Source organism: Dromaius novaehollandiae, chromosome 8, assembly GCF_036370855.1.
Source record: "Dromaius novaehollandiae isolate bDroNov1 chromosome 8, bDroNov1.hap1, whole genome shotgun sequence".
Classification (NCBI taxonomy): domain Eukaryota; kingdom Metazoa; phylum Chordata; class Aves; order Casuariiformes; family Dromaiidae; genus Dromaius; species Dromaius novaehollandiae.
Window position 1 is genome coordinate 8,930,967 of NC_088105.1, and position 15,823 is coordinate 8,946,789.

The window sequence follows — 15,823 nt, forward strand, 5'->3', positions numbered from 1 at the left end:
CAAAAGTATTAGTAAAGTGCAACTATGTCAAAATGTGTCTCTAAAACATGTGGTATTAAAATCACCTTTTAAGTATTATTTTAAAATACGGTGACTGATTCCTGCAGGAAAAGAAAGGGTAGTACCACCTGCGCTGTTCAGACTATTCTTTTAGGTTTCAGAATGTCATCATTTATGGTCTCTTAATTGCTTTTTTTGTCTTGTGACTTATTTAATAGGTAGAAATGTTAATTGTCTCCTGAAAGCAGTGCAATGTAATTAATAGCTAATTCATTTCAGTTCACCCTAGTGTATTGCCACGCACGGAGACAATGTATTACAGTAGGATAGCTGCACAGTACATGACTTTGTTATGGTACTTGAAATGCAGAGGGGCAATTTGAATGAAACACTTGCTGTTTTAGATTGTAAGTATGCTTTCACAAACCATTAACTGGTTACATTAGACATGTAACCAGAAGCAGAGGTTAAAGGGAAAAGCAATGCAAGTAACAGTGCCCTTCATCAGGATGCCTAGAGCGGTGGTAGTTAATAACCCTGTATTGTTTTGCCAGTGTATTTTTTAATCTACTGTTAGTTTAAGGACAGTTGGACTAGTTTCAGTGGCAGCCATGTGACTCTGTCTGAGGACATGTGCCTACTTTTTTATTTTTTATCTTTTTGCTATTCACACCATCCTAAGACAAATCCTCCTCTATTTTTGTAATTTTCTTTCTTTTAGGCTGTCAATTTTCATTCACTTCTGTGCTTTTCTTATCCTATATGCGCAGTTAGTAAATACCATGTTTACGTAGCGTTAGTCCTAAGTGCTGTTTTTTCAAGCAAATACTATGTTTAATTCCTGAAGAATGCTAATTATCACTGTTCATTGGACTTCATCACAGCATTTCCCTCAAGTAAATTCACTTCATGATAGTTTATTGTAGGGTGTTTTGTTTTGATTGATTTGAGGGGCAGAAGTTTGATATACACAGCTCTGAACTGAGCTCGTAAAGTGGATCCCGTTTGGCATAGGGAGAATAAATCATCTCAAGGGAACCTCCTCCCAATGAAAAAGCTTCTTCAATGTAAAATTCGGAAGAGTAACTATTTAATTTGGGATCACAGGCAGGAAGGTTTAAAAGGAAGTTGTGGCAATTTATTCTAAGAACTTGCTTAATATTTATTGAACATGTGAATAATATTAGTAGCTAGTTTAGAAATTCCAAACTTTTAGCAGTGTTAAGTGTAATTGCTTAATAAGGGAATATAAAAGGACTGAGCAATGAACTTGCAAATATGAATGCCCAGCTTTCCCTACTGATGCACCCCCACACAGAAAAAAATATCATTTATTTCCCAATTTCTAGTTTTGCATTATGACATCCCAATTATTTAACCTTTATATGACACTGGCTAATATTTGTCACATGAGAAATATTGTTGGAAAGAGAATGGGGCAGTGAGTTGAGCAGAGGAGTAGATGAAATTTTTTTTTTTTTTTTGGGTAGTAGCTCACAGAGGAGAAGGCTGGAAAGGGGCTCATCAGCTCCTTTCCGGATCCCTCTCACTCCTTGACTTTCTCAAAGGGTACCCTGACTTCCCCCGCTCCCACCCCTTCCTTCTTCCTCACCTAATGAAACCGGCTCTGTAGCTGCCACCAAACTCAGTTTGGCATCTAACGTGGGAAAGCTTTATGCTGGCTTTGGGCATAAATCCATTGAAAATGAGGGAAGTGCTTCCCAGGAGCAGCCCCGTTTCAGAAGTGCCCCCCTGCAGCCCCCGCACTGGCTGCTTTTGTGCAGTCCCTGGGACGTGGGGCACAGCAGTGCCAAACTGCGTGCGCTGTTCTGTGCGATCGCCGGCTGGGAGGCAGAAAGCAAAGCAGCCGAGCTGTAATAGCAAAAAGCATAAGTAAAACCGTCAGGCGGAGAAATATTCGTGTTAAACTTTCGACTAGATAATGCAGGGTTCCGCCCCACCACTATTTATTTAACCACTTTTTTTTTTCTCCTAACCGCCCGAGTGTGTCTAGCCTTGGTGATGAGTTGCAACACGGTGAATTCTGACTAGATATTGGAGGGGGGAAAGTCACAGTGAGTGTGGTGAAACATGGGAACAGGGACCCAGGGAAGCTGCAAGAACTCCATGCTTGGAGATGTTGGAAGTCGGCTGGATATGCCCCTGAGCAGCCTCGTCTAAATTTGGAGGTGGGTCTGCCTTTGAAGTCGGCCCTGCCCTGAGTAGCGGATTGAAGCAGGTGACGTGCAGAGGTGCCTTCCAGCCCGAGTTACCTCATGAGTCTGATTGCCTTGAGGAGAGAGAATGCTTGGGAAGCAGCTTTACATCCCAAAATAACAAATAAAACTGATTTCAGGCTTAAATACAGCACCCGTTCGCCTTCAGAGAGCAACTTTGAACTGCACAGTCTCTGATATTAAAAAAAAACCCACACACACTCACACAAAAAAATTGATCCACTTTTTAAGGCAACTACTGATATCCCTTCCTCCCCTCTCTTTTTAAGCTGTGTTTACAAGCAAGCGTTATAGAACGCAATTTTTTTGCAGGCATTAAAAACAAAAACAGGGTGTCTGTGTGACGTGCTGGTCACATAAATGCCAGAGATACTTAAGATCAGAATAAAGCAAGCTGAAGAGGCAGCTTTGTTGTGTAGGCTGAGGAGAAAGTGGGGAAAAAGAAAATAATAAAAAATAAAGTTGGGAAGAAGAAAAGAAGATAGGCGATTGGCAGACAGCTGTTTATACATATTGTCATTCAGGTCTACATCTAAATAAATAACTATTATTATGTTCCCTATCTCACATTCTCAGCTGCATCTCCTTGCGCTAATCAATGTCTTTTTTTTAAGATTTTAGAGGAAATACTGTTGTGCATTTGGTCCAGCTGACCAGCCAATCTTTGAACAAAGAGAGCCCTGAAAGACTCCAAACTAGATACGGGTGGCGCGAATGAGATATTTGTGTGTGTTGCAGGAATTGCTTGTATCAGCCCTATTTCCTTGCAAAGAAGGAGTTAGGAACGAGTCCTTTTCCTTTCTGAACAGAAGAAATGGATAACCGTCTGTTCCCTTGCCCAGAGCTTCCAAGCCCACCTCTGCGCTGCCTCTTTCTGCCCGAGCCGCTGTGCCTTGCCTCCTCCCAGGGTCACGCGCGTCCCTCCTGCCGCCGCGGGCTGTCTGCGCGGGCAGAGCTCCGGTTCCTGCCCCGTCGCCTGGCCTCGCAGTGGGATCAGGTGGGGAGTCTTCTGGTCCGCACGGTAGCTTCTGTTGTTTCTAGAGCACGTGATTCCTCAAGAAAGGACTTAGTTGCTCCCTCCGTTCGGCTCGGGAGCGTTCAATCCTTGTACTGGGCATAACCACCTCTGGTATTTATTCTATGGGTAAAATATTGTCTTGGTGGCAGCCATTAATATACCAATATAACACTTTTCTCTTTCTCGCTTTCTTTTCTTTATATGAAAATAATAAAACTCTGAAGTACCTCTTGTTTAAAACCGAGTGGAAGGCTTAAATGTCCCCCTTCTGCAGACCACTGTTTCCGTGTAGCTTTTTAATCTGCTGCCTCTGAAACAAAGTTTCAGTATTGCCACCTCTTGTAAGATTCTGCCTGGAATTGCATAGTGCTGCTAGGACTAGCTGCTTTCTGCTTTAATTTTCACTTGCCTCCAAATGTACGTCAAATACAGCCCAAGTTAGTGCAGTCAGTCTGTCGCAGCTCGCGCCGCTTCCTTCCTCGGAAATGCCACCGTGAGGTGGGATCTGGGGGTAGCTCAGGGGCTGGATGGAGTCCCTGGCAGCCGGCAGCGTGGCTCCTTTGCAGGAAGGGAAGTCTGCTCGTGTTTCCACGAAGGCAGCCAGCTCCCTCGCTTTTGAATCGGTTTGTCACTTTAATTATAAAGCATGGCACAAAGGCGCTTCACCTGCCCGGGGACCAGCCGGCAGAGGCTGCCGTTGGTACCTCTGCGCTCTCTCACCCGTTTGGCAGCGTTCAGGTTTCTTGTGCAGGCCCTGCGATGCCTGGGCGACGTGGGTGCTCGTTATCAGTTTGGCATGCTGTGGGCACAGTGGCAGGCACAGAGGTGTCATAAACCGGCTGGGTCTGACCTGCGAGTCGGGTGGCAAGTTGCAGTGGTAGCTCCAACAGTACTCAAATCTGTACCGAGCAAAATACGCTTACATTGCAGTTTTCCATAGTCCACTTAAACTCAGCCTTAACCCTCGCTGGTCCGACTCGCCCTGCGTCTTTGTGGTGTTCTGACACTCGTTTAAAGGCGGCTTAGCCCTGTGTTTCTCTGGCCTGGGAGGGCAGGGGGGGTGCTGCTTGCTCCCGTTCCTTTGCACCCGCGGCACGCGCCCCTTCCTCCCCTCGGGACACCGGGAAGGGGAGCAATAGAGATCGCCGCCTCTTGCTCTGCCGGTGGCACGTGTGGAGACCGCGTAGAGCTGTGCCCCCAGGCGCCGCGCCGTCCTTAGACCCGTCGCAGCCATTTGCACTTCCGAGGTATGGGAGCGAGCAGATAGTTTTATTTTTTCCTTCAGTGCTTTGAGGGAAGAATTTGAGATCATCGCCGCTGCGTTATGGCAAACCTGCTGCCTTCTCTGCCGCTTCTGCTGGGTGCCCGGGGCCGATTGCCGCCGGCTTGTCAGCCAGCCTGGGCGCTTTGCTCCAGGCTATACTCCGAGTACAAGATGTTAACCCGGAGCGACCGCAAAAATTTGCCTGTGGTTTGCCGGGGAACTGGAAGGATTTGAATCACTGTAGTTTTTAATGACTTATTTTGTTAAACCCTCTGATACCATTCCTGACGGATGTGTTTTGCTTATCTGTAGCCCAAAATATTGTTCAGGGGTTGGTGTTTTCAATGCTTAGTGTGCCACTTCTCCCCATGTCTGGGAACGTATGGAGCATATATGCGAGAGCACTTTATGATCACGCTGCTGCTACTTGTTTTATTTTTAGGAGCTCTGAAGTAAACAGAAGTGCTGGGTCCTTAATCAGTGAATAGCAGCATCAGTTCCCGTGAATGGGGGAACTTGCTAATCGGGTTAAAAAGCGTGCCCTCCGGAAAAGAGCGTGTTACGCGTCCGCGGTTGCGTTTAAAGATGTTTGCAGTCTGCTGGAACAGTTGACACCTGGTACACTGTGGGAACTGGTTGCAGGTGAGTTTAAAAAAAACCCCCTGGAATATGAAAATAGCTGATTTGTAGAGGGGGGCAGGCAGCGGGGGCTGCGGGCAGCGCCGGGCCGGGCCGGGCGCCGTCACCTAGTGACAGCGGCATCGGCCGGGCGCCGGGGCCGCCACCTCCGCGGCGCCCGCTCCGCTGCAGCGGCCGCACGGGGGGCGGTGCGGGCGCAGGTGCGCGCCCGCCTCTGCCGGCGAGGAGGAGGAGGAGGCGGCGGAGGAGGGAGGCAGAGCGGCGGCAGCGCGGCTGCTCCGCCGGGCGCGTCTCGGCAGCAGCCGGTAAGGATGCGCGTAGGTGAGACCGACTCCTCGGTCGCTGCGAGCGGCGCCGAGGGAAAGTAGCGATCCTGTAGCCGGAGGGAGCGACCGGCCGCGGGCACGGCGGGCTGTCGCCGAGCGCGAAGGGCTCACTGCACGGCGTGGGGATGCGCGGCAGGGAATCGGCTCCAAGAAGAATGCTTTCCATCTCAGTGCTGCCGCAGCACTGAAGAGAAATCGCCTTTCCCAGCCTGTAACATTCCTCCCGGAGACACAGCAAGGGCTAGCGAAAGCGTCGGAGGGATGCTGGTACTTTTGAAGGGACTCGGAGCCGGTGCCAGCGTACAATCTGAATGACCTTGGAAATCGCTGTGTGGGGATAGATTAATTCTCACCGCCTGTCTCCTAGTCTCAGGAACTCCAGGATTAACATTTAACATTTTAGGGGCCTTTCAAAAAACAAGATTGTATACACTTACTAACCTGCCTAATGATTCCTGAACTAAAGAAGCATTTACCCAAAACCGAGCACAGAAGATGTTTTCTTTTAATGTATGCTTGCTCCATAACTGCAAATAAAATAAGCAAGGTAACATCCTGCTTTTAGAAGAACAATTTTTTTTTAAACAATGATTTATGATGCTGATCGTCTAGTAAAGCCAGAAAGCCCCAAACTCCCTGGAAGACGGAGCTGAAAACCGGGATAACGGCGTAGTAAACAATGGCAGCTTTTCTAGGCAAATCAGCGTTTCGTTAGCTTCCCGGCAGAATGCAGATGGAAGTTTCTGCTCTCCTTGTGTGGGGCTTTGTGAAATGATTCAGATGTTGCTACAGAGGTGAGCAATATCGTGGATATACCTAGGAACTTCTGTGTACTCATCCGCTGTAGCAGATACGGCATAGTTTCCAAAGATAATTATTCTAAATTACCATTGCTGAAAATTTAAATTCAAGAGGATTTATTTTGTCTGTGGGGACCTTGAATTATGCTTCTGGCATTAATAATTGTAACGGACTATAACTGTTGAAAGGAATTGTGAATATTGACATAAATCTCCAAATTTTATTCTTAAATTATTTTCATTTTTAAATGAATAGACACGATCTTCCTCATTGTATGCGAGATGTATGTTTGCTTTCTTGGGAGTCAGAGGACAAATCTGCCTTCTCCCCCCACCTGTCTCCCTCCAAATAAAATTCATTATTCATACCCAAACAGTGGTGAGTCTATTGGAATTAACCTTGACAAAAACGTTTTCCTTACCTTTCTAATCAGATAGCATGGATAAGACAGAGTATCATCTCCTGAACGGAGCCAAAAAAAGACAGCATGATGCAATGAACTTTTCCCTTTACTCTCCAGTCATGCTATGATTTAAATTGAAACGTTAGAAGGATTATCTCCGCTAACTGCTGGTCCAGGAAACCCGAGTTGTACTGCGATTACTCCCTCCCTCCCTGCCCCTCACCCCGTTATATTCCAAAGTAACTGACTTTCTCAGGAAAATAAACAGTCACCGATTTCCCCCTCCTTTCCTGGGAAATGAATGTGTGTCTTCAGTATTTATTTCTGTATTTATCTCACAGTACCTGTTTGTTTTAGAAGTGCCTTGTGTTTGCTAAAGATTGGTCTAGAGCACTGGAGAAGCTGATCAGTGGCCTTTCTCTTTCTGGCTTTTTTTTTCTCTTTTCTTTCTTTCTTTCTTTCTTTCTTTCTTTCCTTAAAGCTAAGGTGTGCCAGAGTGATGCACTGATGCTGAGGAGGCATCAACAGCTATGGGACTGTAACCCTCTCAAATGTAAGCACTGGCAGTGTCTGCAAAGAGAGCTCGTGAGACGCTGAAGCAGAGTTTAGCTGCTGTTAAGCAGGTCACCTGCTCCCTAAAGCTCAGAGCGCAGTGTTCCCTAATCATAAAACATGAACCAGTCCAGATGGATTGAATGGAGGACTCTGAATGTGAGCAGTAGTATTATGAACATATCTGAGCACCTCTCCTGCCCTCTTGGATTTGGTCACTACAATGCAGTTGACATCTGTATCCTTGAGACAGTTGTTATTGTCTTGCTAACGTTTTTAATTATTGCGGGTAACTTAACTGTTATATTTGTTTTCCACTGTGCTCCACTTTTGCATCATTATACCACCAGCTATTTTATTCAGACCATGGCCTATGCTGATCTTTTTGTCGGAGTTAGCTGCTTGGTTCCTACTTTGTCCCTGCTTCACTATTCGACAGGTGTCCACGAGTCCTTGACATGTCAAGTGTTTGGATATATCATCTCTGTGCTAAAAAGCGTATCTATGGCATGTCTTGCTTGCATCAGTGTGGATCGCTATCTCGCTATCACAAAGCCTCTCTCCTATAACCAACTGGTCACGCCTTGTCGCTTGAGAATCTGCATCATTTTGATCTGGATATACTCTTGTCTGATCTTCTTGCCTTCCTTTTTCGGTTGGGGAAAACCTGGTTACCACGGAGATATTTTTGAATGGTGTGCTACCTCCTGGCTAACTAATGCCTATTTCACTGGCTTTATTGTGTGCTTACTCTATGCTCCTGCTGCCTTTGTCATATGTTTCACCTATTTCCACATCTTTAAAATTTGCCGGCAGCACACCAAAGAGATAAACGATCGGAGAGCTCGATTTCCCAGCCACGAAGTGGATGCTGCTGGGGAGGCTGGGCACAGCCCGGATCGCCGCTATGCCATGGTCTTGTTTCGGATAACCAGCGTGTTCTACGTGCTGTGGCTCCCGTATATTATATACTTCCTGCTGGAGAGCTCCAGGGTGTTGGAAAACCCAGCGCTTTCCTTCCTAACAACATGGCTTGCCATAAGCAATAGTTTCTGCAACTGTGTGATATATAGCCTCTCCAACAGTGTTTTCAGGCTGGGACTCCGGAGACTGTCAGAGACAATATGTTCATCTTGTATGTGTTTAAAAGACAGGGATGTACGGGACCCTAAACCGAGAAAACGGGCTAATTCCTGCTCTATTTAAAGAGAACTGGCGTGTGTAATCAAACATGGAGTTTTGATAGTATTTGATATATCTGGAAACTTGCCAGAACAGAAATCCTTACTTGAATAGTTTGCTATGCTCTTAGAGATGAGTTTAAAAGGGATTTCAGAAAAGGAAAAGGCAGCTATAAGAGGGGTCACCGAACTTAAATATAGCTCTTGTGAAATTGTGAGGAGACAAATTCAACAGAGAAGATGAAGAAAGTCACAACTCAGATCTTCCAAAGGGCATGAAATAACTAGCACATCAAAGGAGGTTCCCCGTGAAATCAGTTAGTTAGTTACTACCTTATATTTTTCCCCTTGTAGAAAGGTTGTCTTACTATCTTTGTGTCAGAATATACTGTAGCCTTCTGAATTTAAATATATTTAAGAGGAAACAATCAACAACACAGTAAGTGGCTATCCATAAATTATATTCCTGAGGACTTACAGTAGATGTTGCAGATTATTAATCAGCGCTCTCTCTGCTCACGTCTTGTACAATTTTCAGTTGTACAAATAATCCGCAATGCATAAAACAAGCACCGGGCATGATGCTTTTGGATAAAATCGCACATTTTGATACAGTGTTCATGAAACCGCTCCCTCTCATTTTCCATTTTTTCCCCTGCTGTCCATCCCCGGTTCCGTTTTGCAGAAGTGGCTTAGTTGGAGGGTGCCTACCAGGCAAACTAGGTCTCAAATCACTCTTCCTGCAGAAAGAAATAGCCCTTTCTGACTAGCTGAGTAAGCGCAGTCACCCATGTTCAGTGACTTCTCCAATCTTTCATTCTCTTGATTCTGTTAAATTAGCACCCAGTATTGATGTAGTGTCCTTTAGAGTATACTAAAGCTTTTCCCTTATCGGCTACACAGATAATCCTAATGCAAATATGGTAATGGCACACAGCAGTGTGCATCACTGCTTAGAAAATTAAAAATAAATAAGAAAACCTTTTCTTTGGGAGGTCTCAATAGCTTACTGTTGTAGCTGCCAATCCTTTGTGTGAACCCAGCTTGCACATACTGTATTTTTTTTTTTTTTAAGAGAAAACGTAACTTGTGGTCTGTGCCTAATGTTTTCATAGCACATGGACTAGGTCAGTGCTACAGGATAAAAAAGATACTTGCTTTAAGAGAAATACTTCTGTGCAGTTGTTGAACAGATATTTGTTAGACAAGTGTTCTTGGAGGAGGTGAACAAGACAGTTTAGTATTAAATACAGGCAAAGAGCTTTAGTATTAAATACAGGCAAAGAGCTTCAGTATTTCCTTTTGTAATGAGCTGACTTTCAGGTCCACTGATTAAATATTTTTGTTTTGCAAGGGTGCATATTAGGTTTGTGTAATAACTTGCCAGGGGTTCAGATGCATGCCAATAAATGAAATATTTAAATTATTATTTTTGAACCAAATGTAACTTTCTTAAATGGTTATTGGCTTTTAAAAAAGGCCCAATTATTGATCATTGGTGCCTTTTAACACTGCACTATTATTCCTTCTCTTCTCTTACCAAAACGCGTGTGTGAAGATTGTGCCTATTACTTTTTGTGAAGGAAGCCAACCACACCTGCACACGTGTGGTTTGAGTCTCGGCCTCCCTGGAGTGCGTGCTCTTTGTTTTGTCGAGGTGGTTCTGAACCCCTGTACCTTTCTAAACCTGTAAGAAAGCTGAAACAATGGAATAAAGTAGTACTGTGTATATCAAAACCAGCCTTGGCTTTAGTTCCCTGATGTTACGCCCTGTTCTCTCGGAAAGCTCTTCGGGTTAGAGCTCCAGAATGGACCGTCTAAAATCCCAGGCCGAAAGCTGCTTACTTGCCGTCTTCAGCCGTTTCTGCCGCTTTCTAACATAGCAGAATCGTTAAAGCAGGTTGAAACGCGACTCGAAACCTTCCTCCAGCTAAGCTGAGCTGTCGCTGACAGTTATCCCTGACAGATACTGCAAAAAATGAGTGGTATTCTTTGCACGTACCTCGTCCTGCTTCGCGGCTCCAGGAACGTGTCTCTTGCCTTCTTCCGAAAAGTTACGGTTCATTTTGGAAGGCTCTTGGCTGACTGCTGCTCTCTAGGGCTGTGTGACCCTGGCTCTTCCTACAGACAGACTTGGGCCTAGTTTAGCTTTGTCGTTGGATTTAGTTTCCCACTTAGTAGGTCTTCAGTGCACGAGAATTAGTCAAGGAGCAATGAAATATCTCGCTTCTCCCAACTCCCTGGGCTGGTTTCATACCAGTGAAGTAGCTCCGTGTCTACGCTCTGCACTGGGGCACTTCCCCACTTTTGGCTTTTGTCGACGTTCCTGGTAACAAGTTTCTGTGTGACCTCCTGACGTTCAAGTGAAGTTCTAGAAAATACTTGTGGTTTTACAAACCTTTTACTAAAAACAAGAAGCCCAACCCGAAGGTGGTAGATGTATTACTGGTGTGGTGCTGTAACGACAAGTATATACAAACACGCAGGCTAACTCATTTGTATTTGTAGTGCCTTAGTTGAACCCTGCTTGTATAACCTCAGCAAACGGAGTTGAGGTACCGCGACTGGAAGCTTTACTGCCTGCAAACGGGAGCTCGGGAAGGGAGCGTCGCGTCGAAGAGGCTGCGGCAGAAGGTACGCTGGGCAGCCCACCTGCTCGCTGCCCTGCGGGCCACGTTAGCTATACTTCTCTCTACCGTCGTGCCGAGCTAGTGGAGTTGTCAGGTGGGACTGAAGAGTTGCTTTTCCGTCAGGCTGTGGTTGGATGGAGAGAATGTAGTAGAAATCCACTATCCTGCAAATAACCGATAGGTTCCCTTTACTCTTTTTTTATTATTTTTTTAATTTTTTTTACTTCCTTTTCTAGGGATACACTGCAAACTCTGCATGTAAGAACTTTTTTTCTTTGGGCATATGCGTGATAGCTTATGTGAACGTAAGAATGCTAATTTGCTTATCTGGACCCTAAATTTAAATTGCTGGAAAATCACACTGTTCTCTGTAAATCTGGGTCTCCTGCAATCTGTCCAATTAAACTTCCCCACCGCAGTTAAACGCAGCCTTCCTTATTGCTCTTTTCAAGGACAGGATTTGACCTATAATAGTAGCCAGTCACATGAATGTTTAAATTTAGCAAGCGAGTTTCATTTTTCAAAGTATTTTCTGAAAACGTTGTTTTAAATTTTGTTCAAGGAAGGTTTGTTACTGTTTTATGAATGCAGTGCGAAGGTTCCAGCTGGTGCTACACAAAGCTGCAGGGCTGGACGTTTCGATGCATAAAGAACGGCCAATAGAAATTTCAGCCACCCAATTCATCACTTACGATTTTCATTCTGCCATTAGATACAGTCTCACGACCTTGCATGAAAATCAGCTTAAGGAATGAGACTTCTAAAGCTTGTGTCTCTTGCACAATAATATTGTAAGAGTAACACCCTGCTTTCATGTACCTAGAGGTCCTTATGTATTATAAAATACCTAGTGAATAGGTGACCTGACACTAACCAAAGAAATCACCATGCTCAACTCATTCAGCTGTTAAGTACAGGTAATAATCACGTCTCTCTGTATACTGATACATTGAGGGAGTCGCTAGAAACTCTTGGTTCTTTAAAACAATATCCAGTCGTGAGAAAAATCAGCTTCTTATAGGTAAAATGTTAAATAAAAAGGTTAAATTGAAGAGGTATGTCTCATAGGTAAGCAAAACAAGTACATGCAAGGCTCCTTTGTGGAGGTAGCTTGTTGTGCCGTTATATTTCTCTTGAAAACTTGTGTAACGGGTTACGTAAAGATCGATTGTATAGATGTTTTTGAAACCTCATGTCTTCAGCCTAAGGAAAAGGCAGAAAAAAATTCATGTAGTGGCAGCTAAAGTGCTACCAGAAAAGTAGTTTTTTCCTTATCAAAATCTACATGCTTCCTTGATTTCTGTAATTATTAGGTTGAATTTCTCTTCAAAATATTATTCTGTAAAGAGAAAGAAAACTGTGGTAATGAAAAGCACAGTGCTGTATTTTAAATGTTTACCTATCACTTGTGTAATGATAAGATTTTTTCTTCATTTTTGCTTACAAAGCCATTTTGTAATTGTATTTGGCAAAGCATGAGGTATCATGCTAAGTTGATTTTTTTGTACAAAATCTTTGTGCTTCCTCTAGTGAAAAGTTTGGAGTGCTTTGCTCTATTCATAGATATTTCATAGATAGAGTTTGTGAAGATCTTTTATAAGTAGCCTTTATATTGTTTTTACAAATATTTCCATATATTCATTCATGTTTGCCAACTGAATATCCGTAATCACATTTAGACTTCACACTCAGAAAAACAACTTACATGTATTTTTGTAAAGTAGCTCACCAGTCAACATCAGAAATCGGCTATTGAGAAAAGTATATCAATGTAACGATTAGCTATGTCATTAGCTTGTTATCTAGCATATGACAAATGGAGTTTAAATAGAAACAGAAGTTGTTGCAACAGTATAGCGAGCCGATGGGATGTGCATCAGCTTTTGTACTGCCACGCAGCTGTTTCTCAACATGAAATTATTTTATTGTTCCATATTAGGGTTGCAGCCAAGCAAATAAATGTGTGGATTTTTTTATGCCGCTCTTTGAATGTTGAGGATCCTGTGTCTCTGCATCCAAGCCCTTGCTCACTCTGGACTATCCCGTTAATAAATCTCCAAAACCAGCTGCAGTGGGCCTAGCAACGTGGCGCTCCTGGAGCTCGCTTGCCAAGCAAAAGTGCCAGAGGTTCCTCAGGCCAAAATTGCCGTGGGGGCACGATGTCAGCGGAGGTGGCAGTGGCCTCCCCACCTGTCCTCCAGGAGCAGCTAATTTTCACATCTTTCCATTTTGCAGCCACTGCCACCAAAAGGAGAAGTTTAAGCCTTTGCCTTGATTCACCCCTTTACCCCTCTCCTTTTCCGTAGGCAGTTTTTTGAGAGGAATGGTGCATGGTTTTCCTAATGATCTGAATTACACTTATTTTGCCTTTTTTTCATAAAATATTTTTACGTATATGGTTTGAATGGCAAACCAGACGTGACTTTGTTAACTAGCTGCTGGTTAATTTTTAGGGCTTTTCAGAAAAGGGAGCATCACTGAGGTTGTCTCCTTGTCACTTAACAGTATTTTCCTGCAACTTAAAGATAGTGTTTTTCAAAGACTACATGGTTATTGTCCATACCAAATACGGCGTTTAAGTAAAATCTGTTTTTTTTTCCTCATTTGAAATATAGGTATTTAATTTTTTTTATTCTATACTGAATTATACATAGATCTTTGCAGTCATTAAGTTTTTTTAACTGTAAACAAAAGACTGTCATTCCTACAGATTAGCGGGGTGAAAGCAATTTGGGATTTAAGATCCCAAATCCCTGTTGAAGATAACTTCCTACGCTGCGATTTTTCCAGTCAATCTTAAATGACATAGTTCCTTTTTTCCATGTGATATTAGGAAAATCCTTCTGGAAATATGCCCTGAGCTCCACGAGTTTCAAGGGCTACAGGAACAGCTTCTGAATGGAGGAAAAGCTTTAAATGGCTCTGTTCTCTGACATACCCATAGGAAAACAGTAGCAAAAACCAATCTCGCTTTAACATCCTTAATTTCTGTGGATTTTTCCTTTGTCAAAGGACTGCGAAGGATAGGGTGAATATAAAGAAGCCTTAGTGCTTTCAGCCGTGTTGACAGGAGGCTGGGAAAAGCAATTTCAGGCAGTAAAAATGCCTGAAGATGTTTGGGATTTTATCACAGTCTTAGGCCAACTGCTGCCAAACTTAACCCTCTTGAGAAGGACGTGACAGAAATGCTAAAGCCTCTTCTATTTACTCTTAATCACCAGGTGACTCGATTTGAACCCAAACAGGTGCACTTTTATAAGTGCAAAGATTACCAGGGAAAAATTAGGATAGTGGGAAAATGTAATGGTGTGTTCCCAGGGAGAACGCAAAGTATGTTCCTCGCAGAGCCTGCAAGTATTTTGAATTTCATACACTTTAGGTAGGAAAGTCTTCAAGAGTTTGTACCCAGTGAAGGTTTCTAGTATGTGTATGATTGCTCGAGTATTATTTATGTGCGTGCATGTATTATTTAGAAGTTCTCTGTGCCTGATGCCTAAATTTAGAATTGTAAAAGGGCAAATGATATTTTCAGCGATCAGGAAAAGCTGTTCCTACCGCCGTGGTTTTGGGTCGTGGTTTCCTAAAGCCTCCCACCGCCGTGGTTTCGGGTCGGGCTGGCAGCTTGGCGCGAGCCCCTTTCTTCAGTGGGCCGGGCCGTGGCTGAGGCGTGTGCGCTTGCTGTTTATGTTTTTACTGCGTGACGTCAATCTGCCGCAGGAGGAATGCGATAGACGGCCGAAGGCAGCAATGTCTTAAACTGCTCCAGCAAGGTTTTCGCAGAGCTTGTTGATTAGGGGTTTGAATGGTAAGGAAACTCCTAGTGATTTCAAAAAGGAGATCTGTATACCGGGGTAATGAATTGTGATTAGGTCAAGAACAGATTAATCTCTTTCTCATCTGTCTTCAATTGATGGACAAGATCTTCAGAAGAAAATCGTACTGTAATCAGGTTGATTCGGGCACTCCAGCTTTTGTAATGAGTTTTAATGCAGCTGGGCATACTTAAGGGTTGAGAACAGTCATATAACGGCAAGGTTTCAGCGGTGTTTTTTTCTTCATTTCAAGGGCTTTGAGGACCACTTTGAGGCTAGAGTCAGATAAGCGCTAAACATGTACTAAAATAACCAAAGCCTAAACAGCAAGCACAGACGATAAATGAAAGCCTGTTCTCCAAACCTGCTTTCCCTGTAATATTGGCTGCTTAACGTTGCCCAGGTAATTACCCATGTTGGCTCATGAAGATGACATAAAAAATCATGAAATCTAGTAAATGTAAACCTAATTACATGCTATCATAATTAAATTATTCTTTAGATTTTTAATTATAGTTACAAATGACCTTTTTTAATTCAGGCAAGTTTCTTTGGGAGACCATGTTCTTCTGTGGTTTAGTATCTTGGGAAATCGCAACCAATTGTTTTCCTTTGCTGATTGGGCATTTCTAGCTGTGCTTTACTTGATTTTGTTTTGGTTGAGGGGTTTGTGTGTGTGTGTGTGTGTTTTCCTTTTTTAAACTAATCTTCATTCTGCAGATATTTAAATGTGTTCTTTACTCGACTCATGTAAAAGCCTTCATGAGAACATTAGACAGGTCATGCCCTTCAAAGGAAATACGTCTGTTCTTAAATCTACTTAGGCTACGTTCCACTGCGTTTAAAAGAGGTTGCTTGTTGGTGCACCTTGCTTAGTAGATTTTGGGTGTCCTGGCCTCCTCAAGGTTGCAGAAATGGTTTCTGCGGATGTTTGTCATCTGAGAATGCTAAATAGGAAAA

The 15,823-nt window shown here is 43.6% G+C and overlaps 2 protein-coding genes across 10 annotated transcripts in view; both read left to right on the forward strand.

The window, feature by feature from the left end:
* Positions 1–15,823, forward strand: part of RABGAP1L (RAB GTPase activating protein 1 like) — a 263,348-nt gene that overhangs the window by 100,626 nt on the left and 146,899 nt on the right. The gene's annotated exons all lie outside the window — the stretch shown is intronic.
* On the forward strand, positions 5,424–10,158 carry GPR52 (G protein-coupled receptor 52). Its single transcript, XM_026100995.2, has 2 exons — positions 5,424–6,278; positions 7,170–10,158. The coding sequence occupies exon 2, from the start codon at positions 7,361–7,363 to the stop codon at positions 8,444–8,446; it is 1,086 nt and encodes a 361-aa protein (XP_025956780.1). The 5' UTR covers positions 5,424–6,278; positions 7,170–7,360; the 3' UTR covers positions 8,447–10,158.

What these genes read in the sequence shown, in the direction of transcription:
- GPR52 (XM_026100995.2), top strand. Translation starts at nt 7,361, where the DNA reads ATGAACCAGTCCAGATGGATTGAATGGAGGACTCTGAATGTGAGCAGT.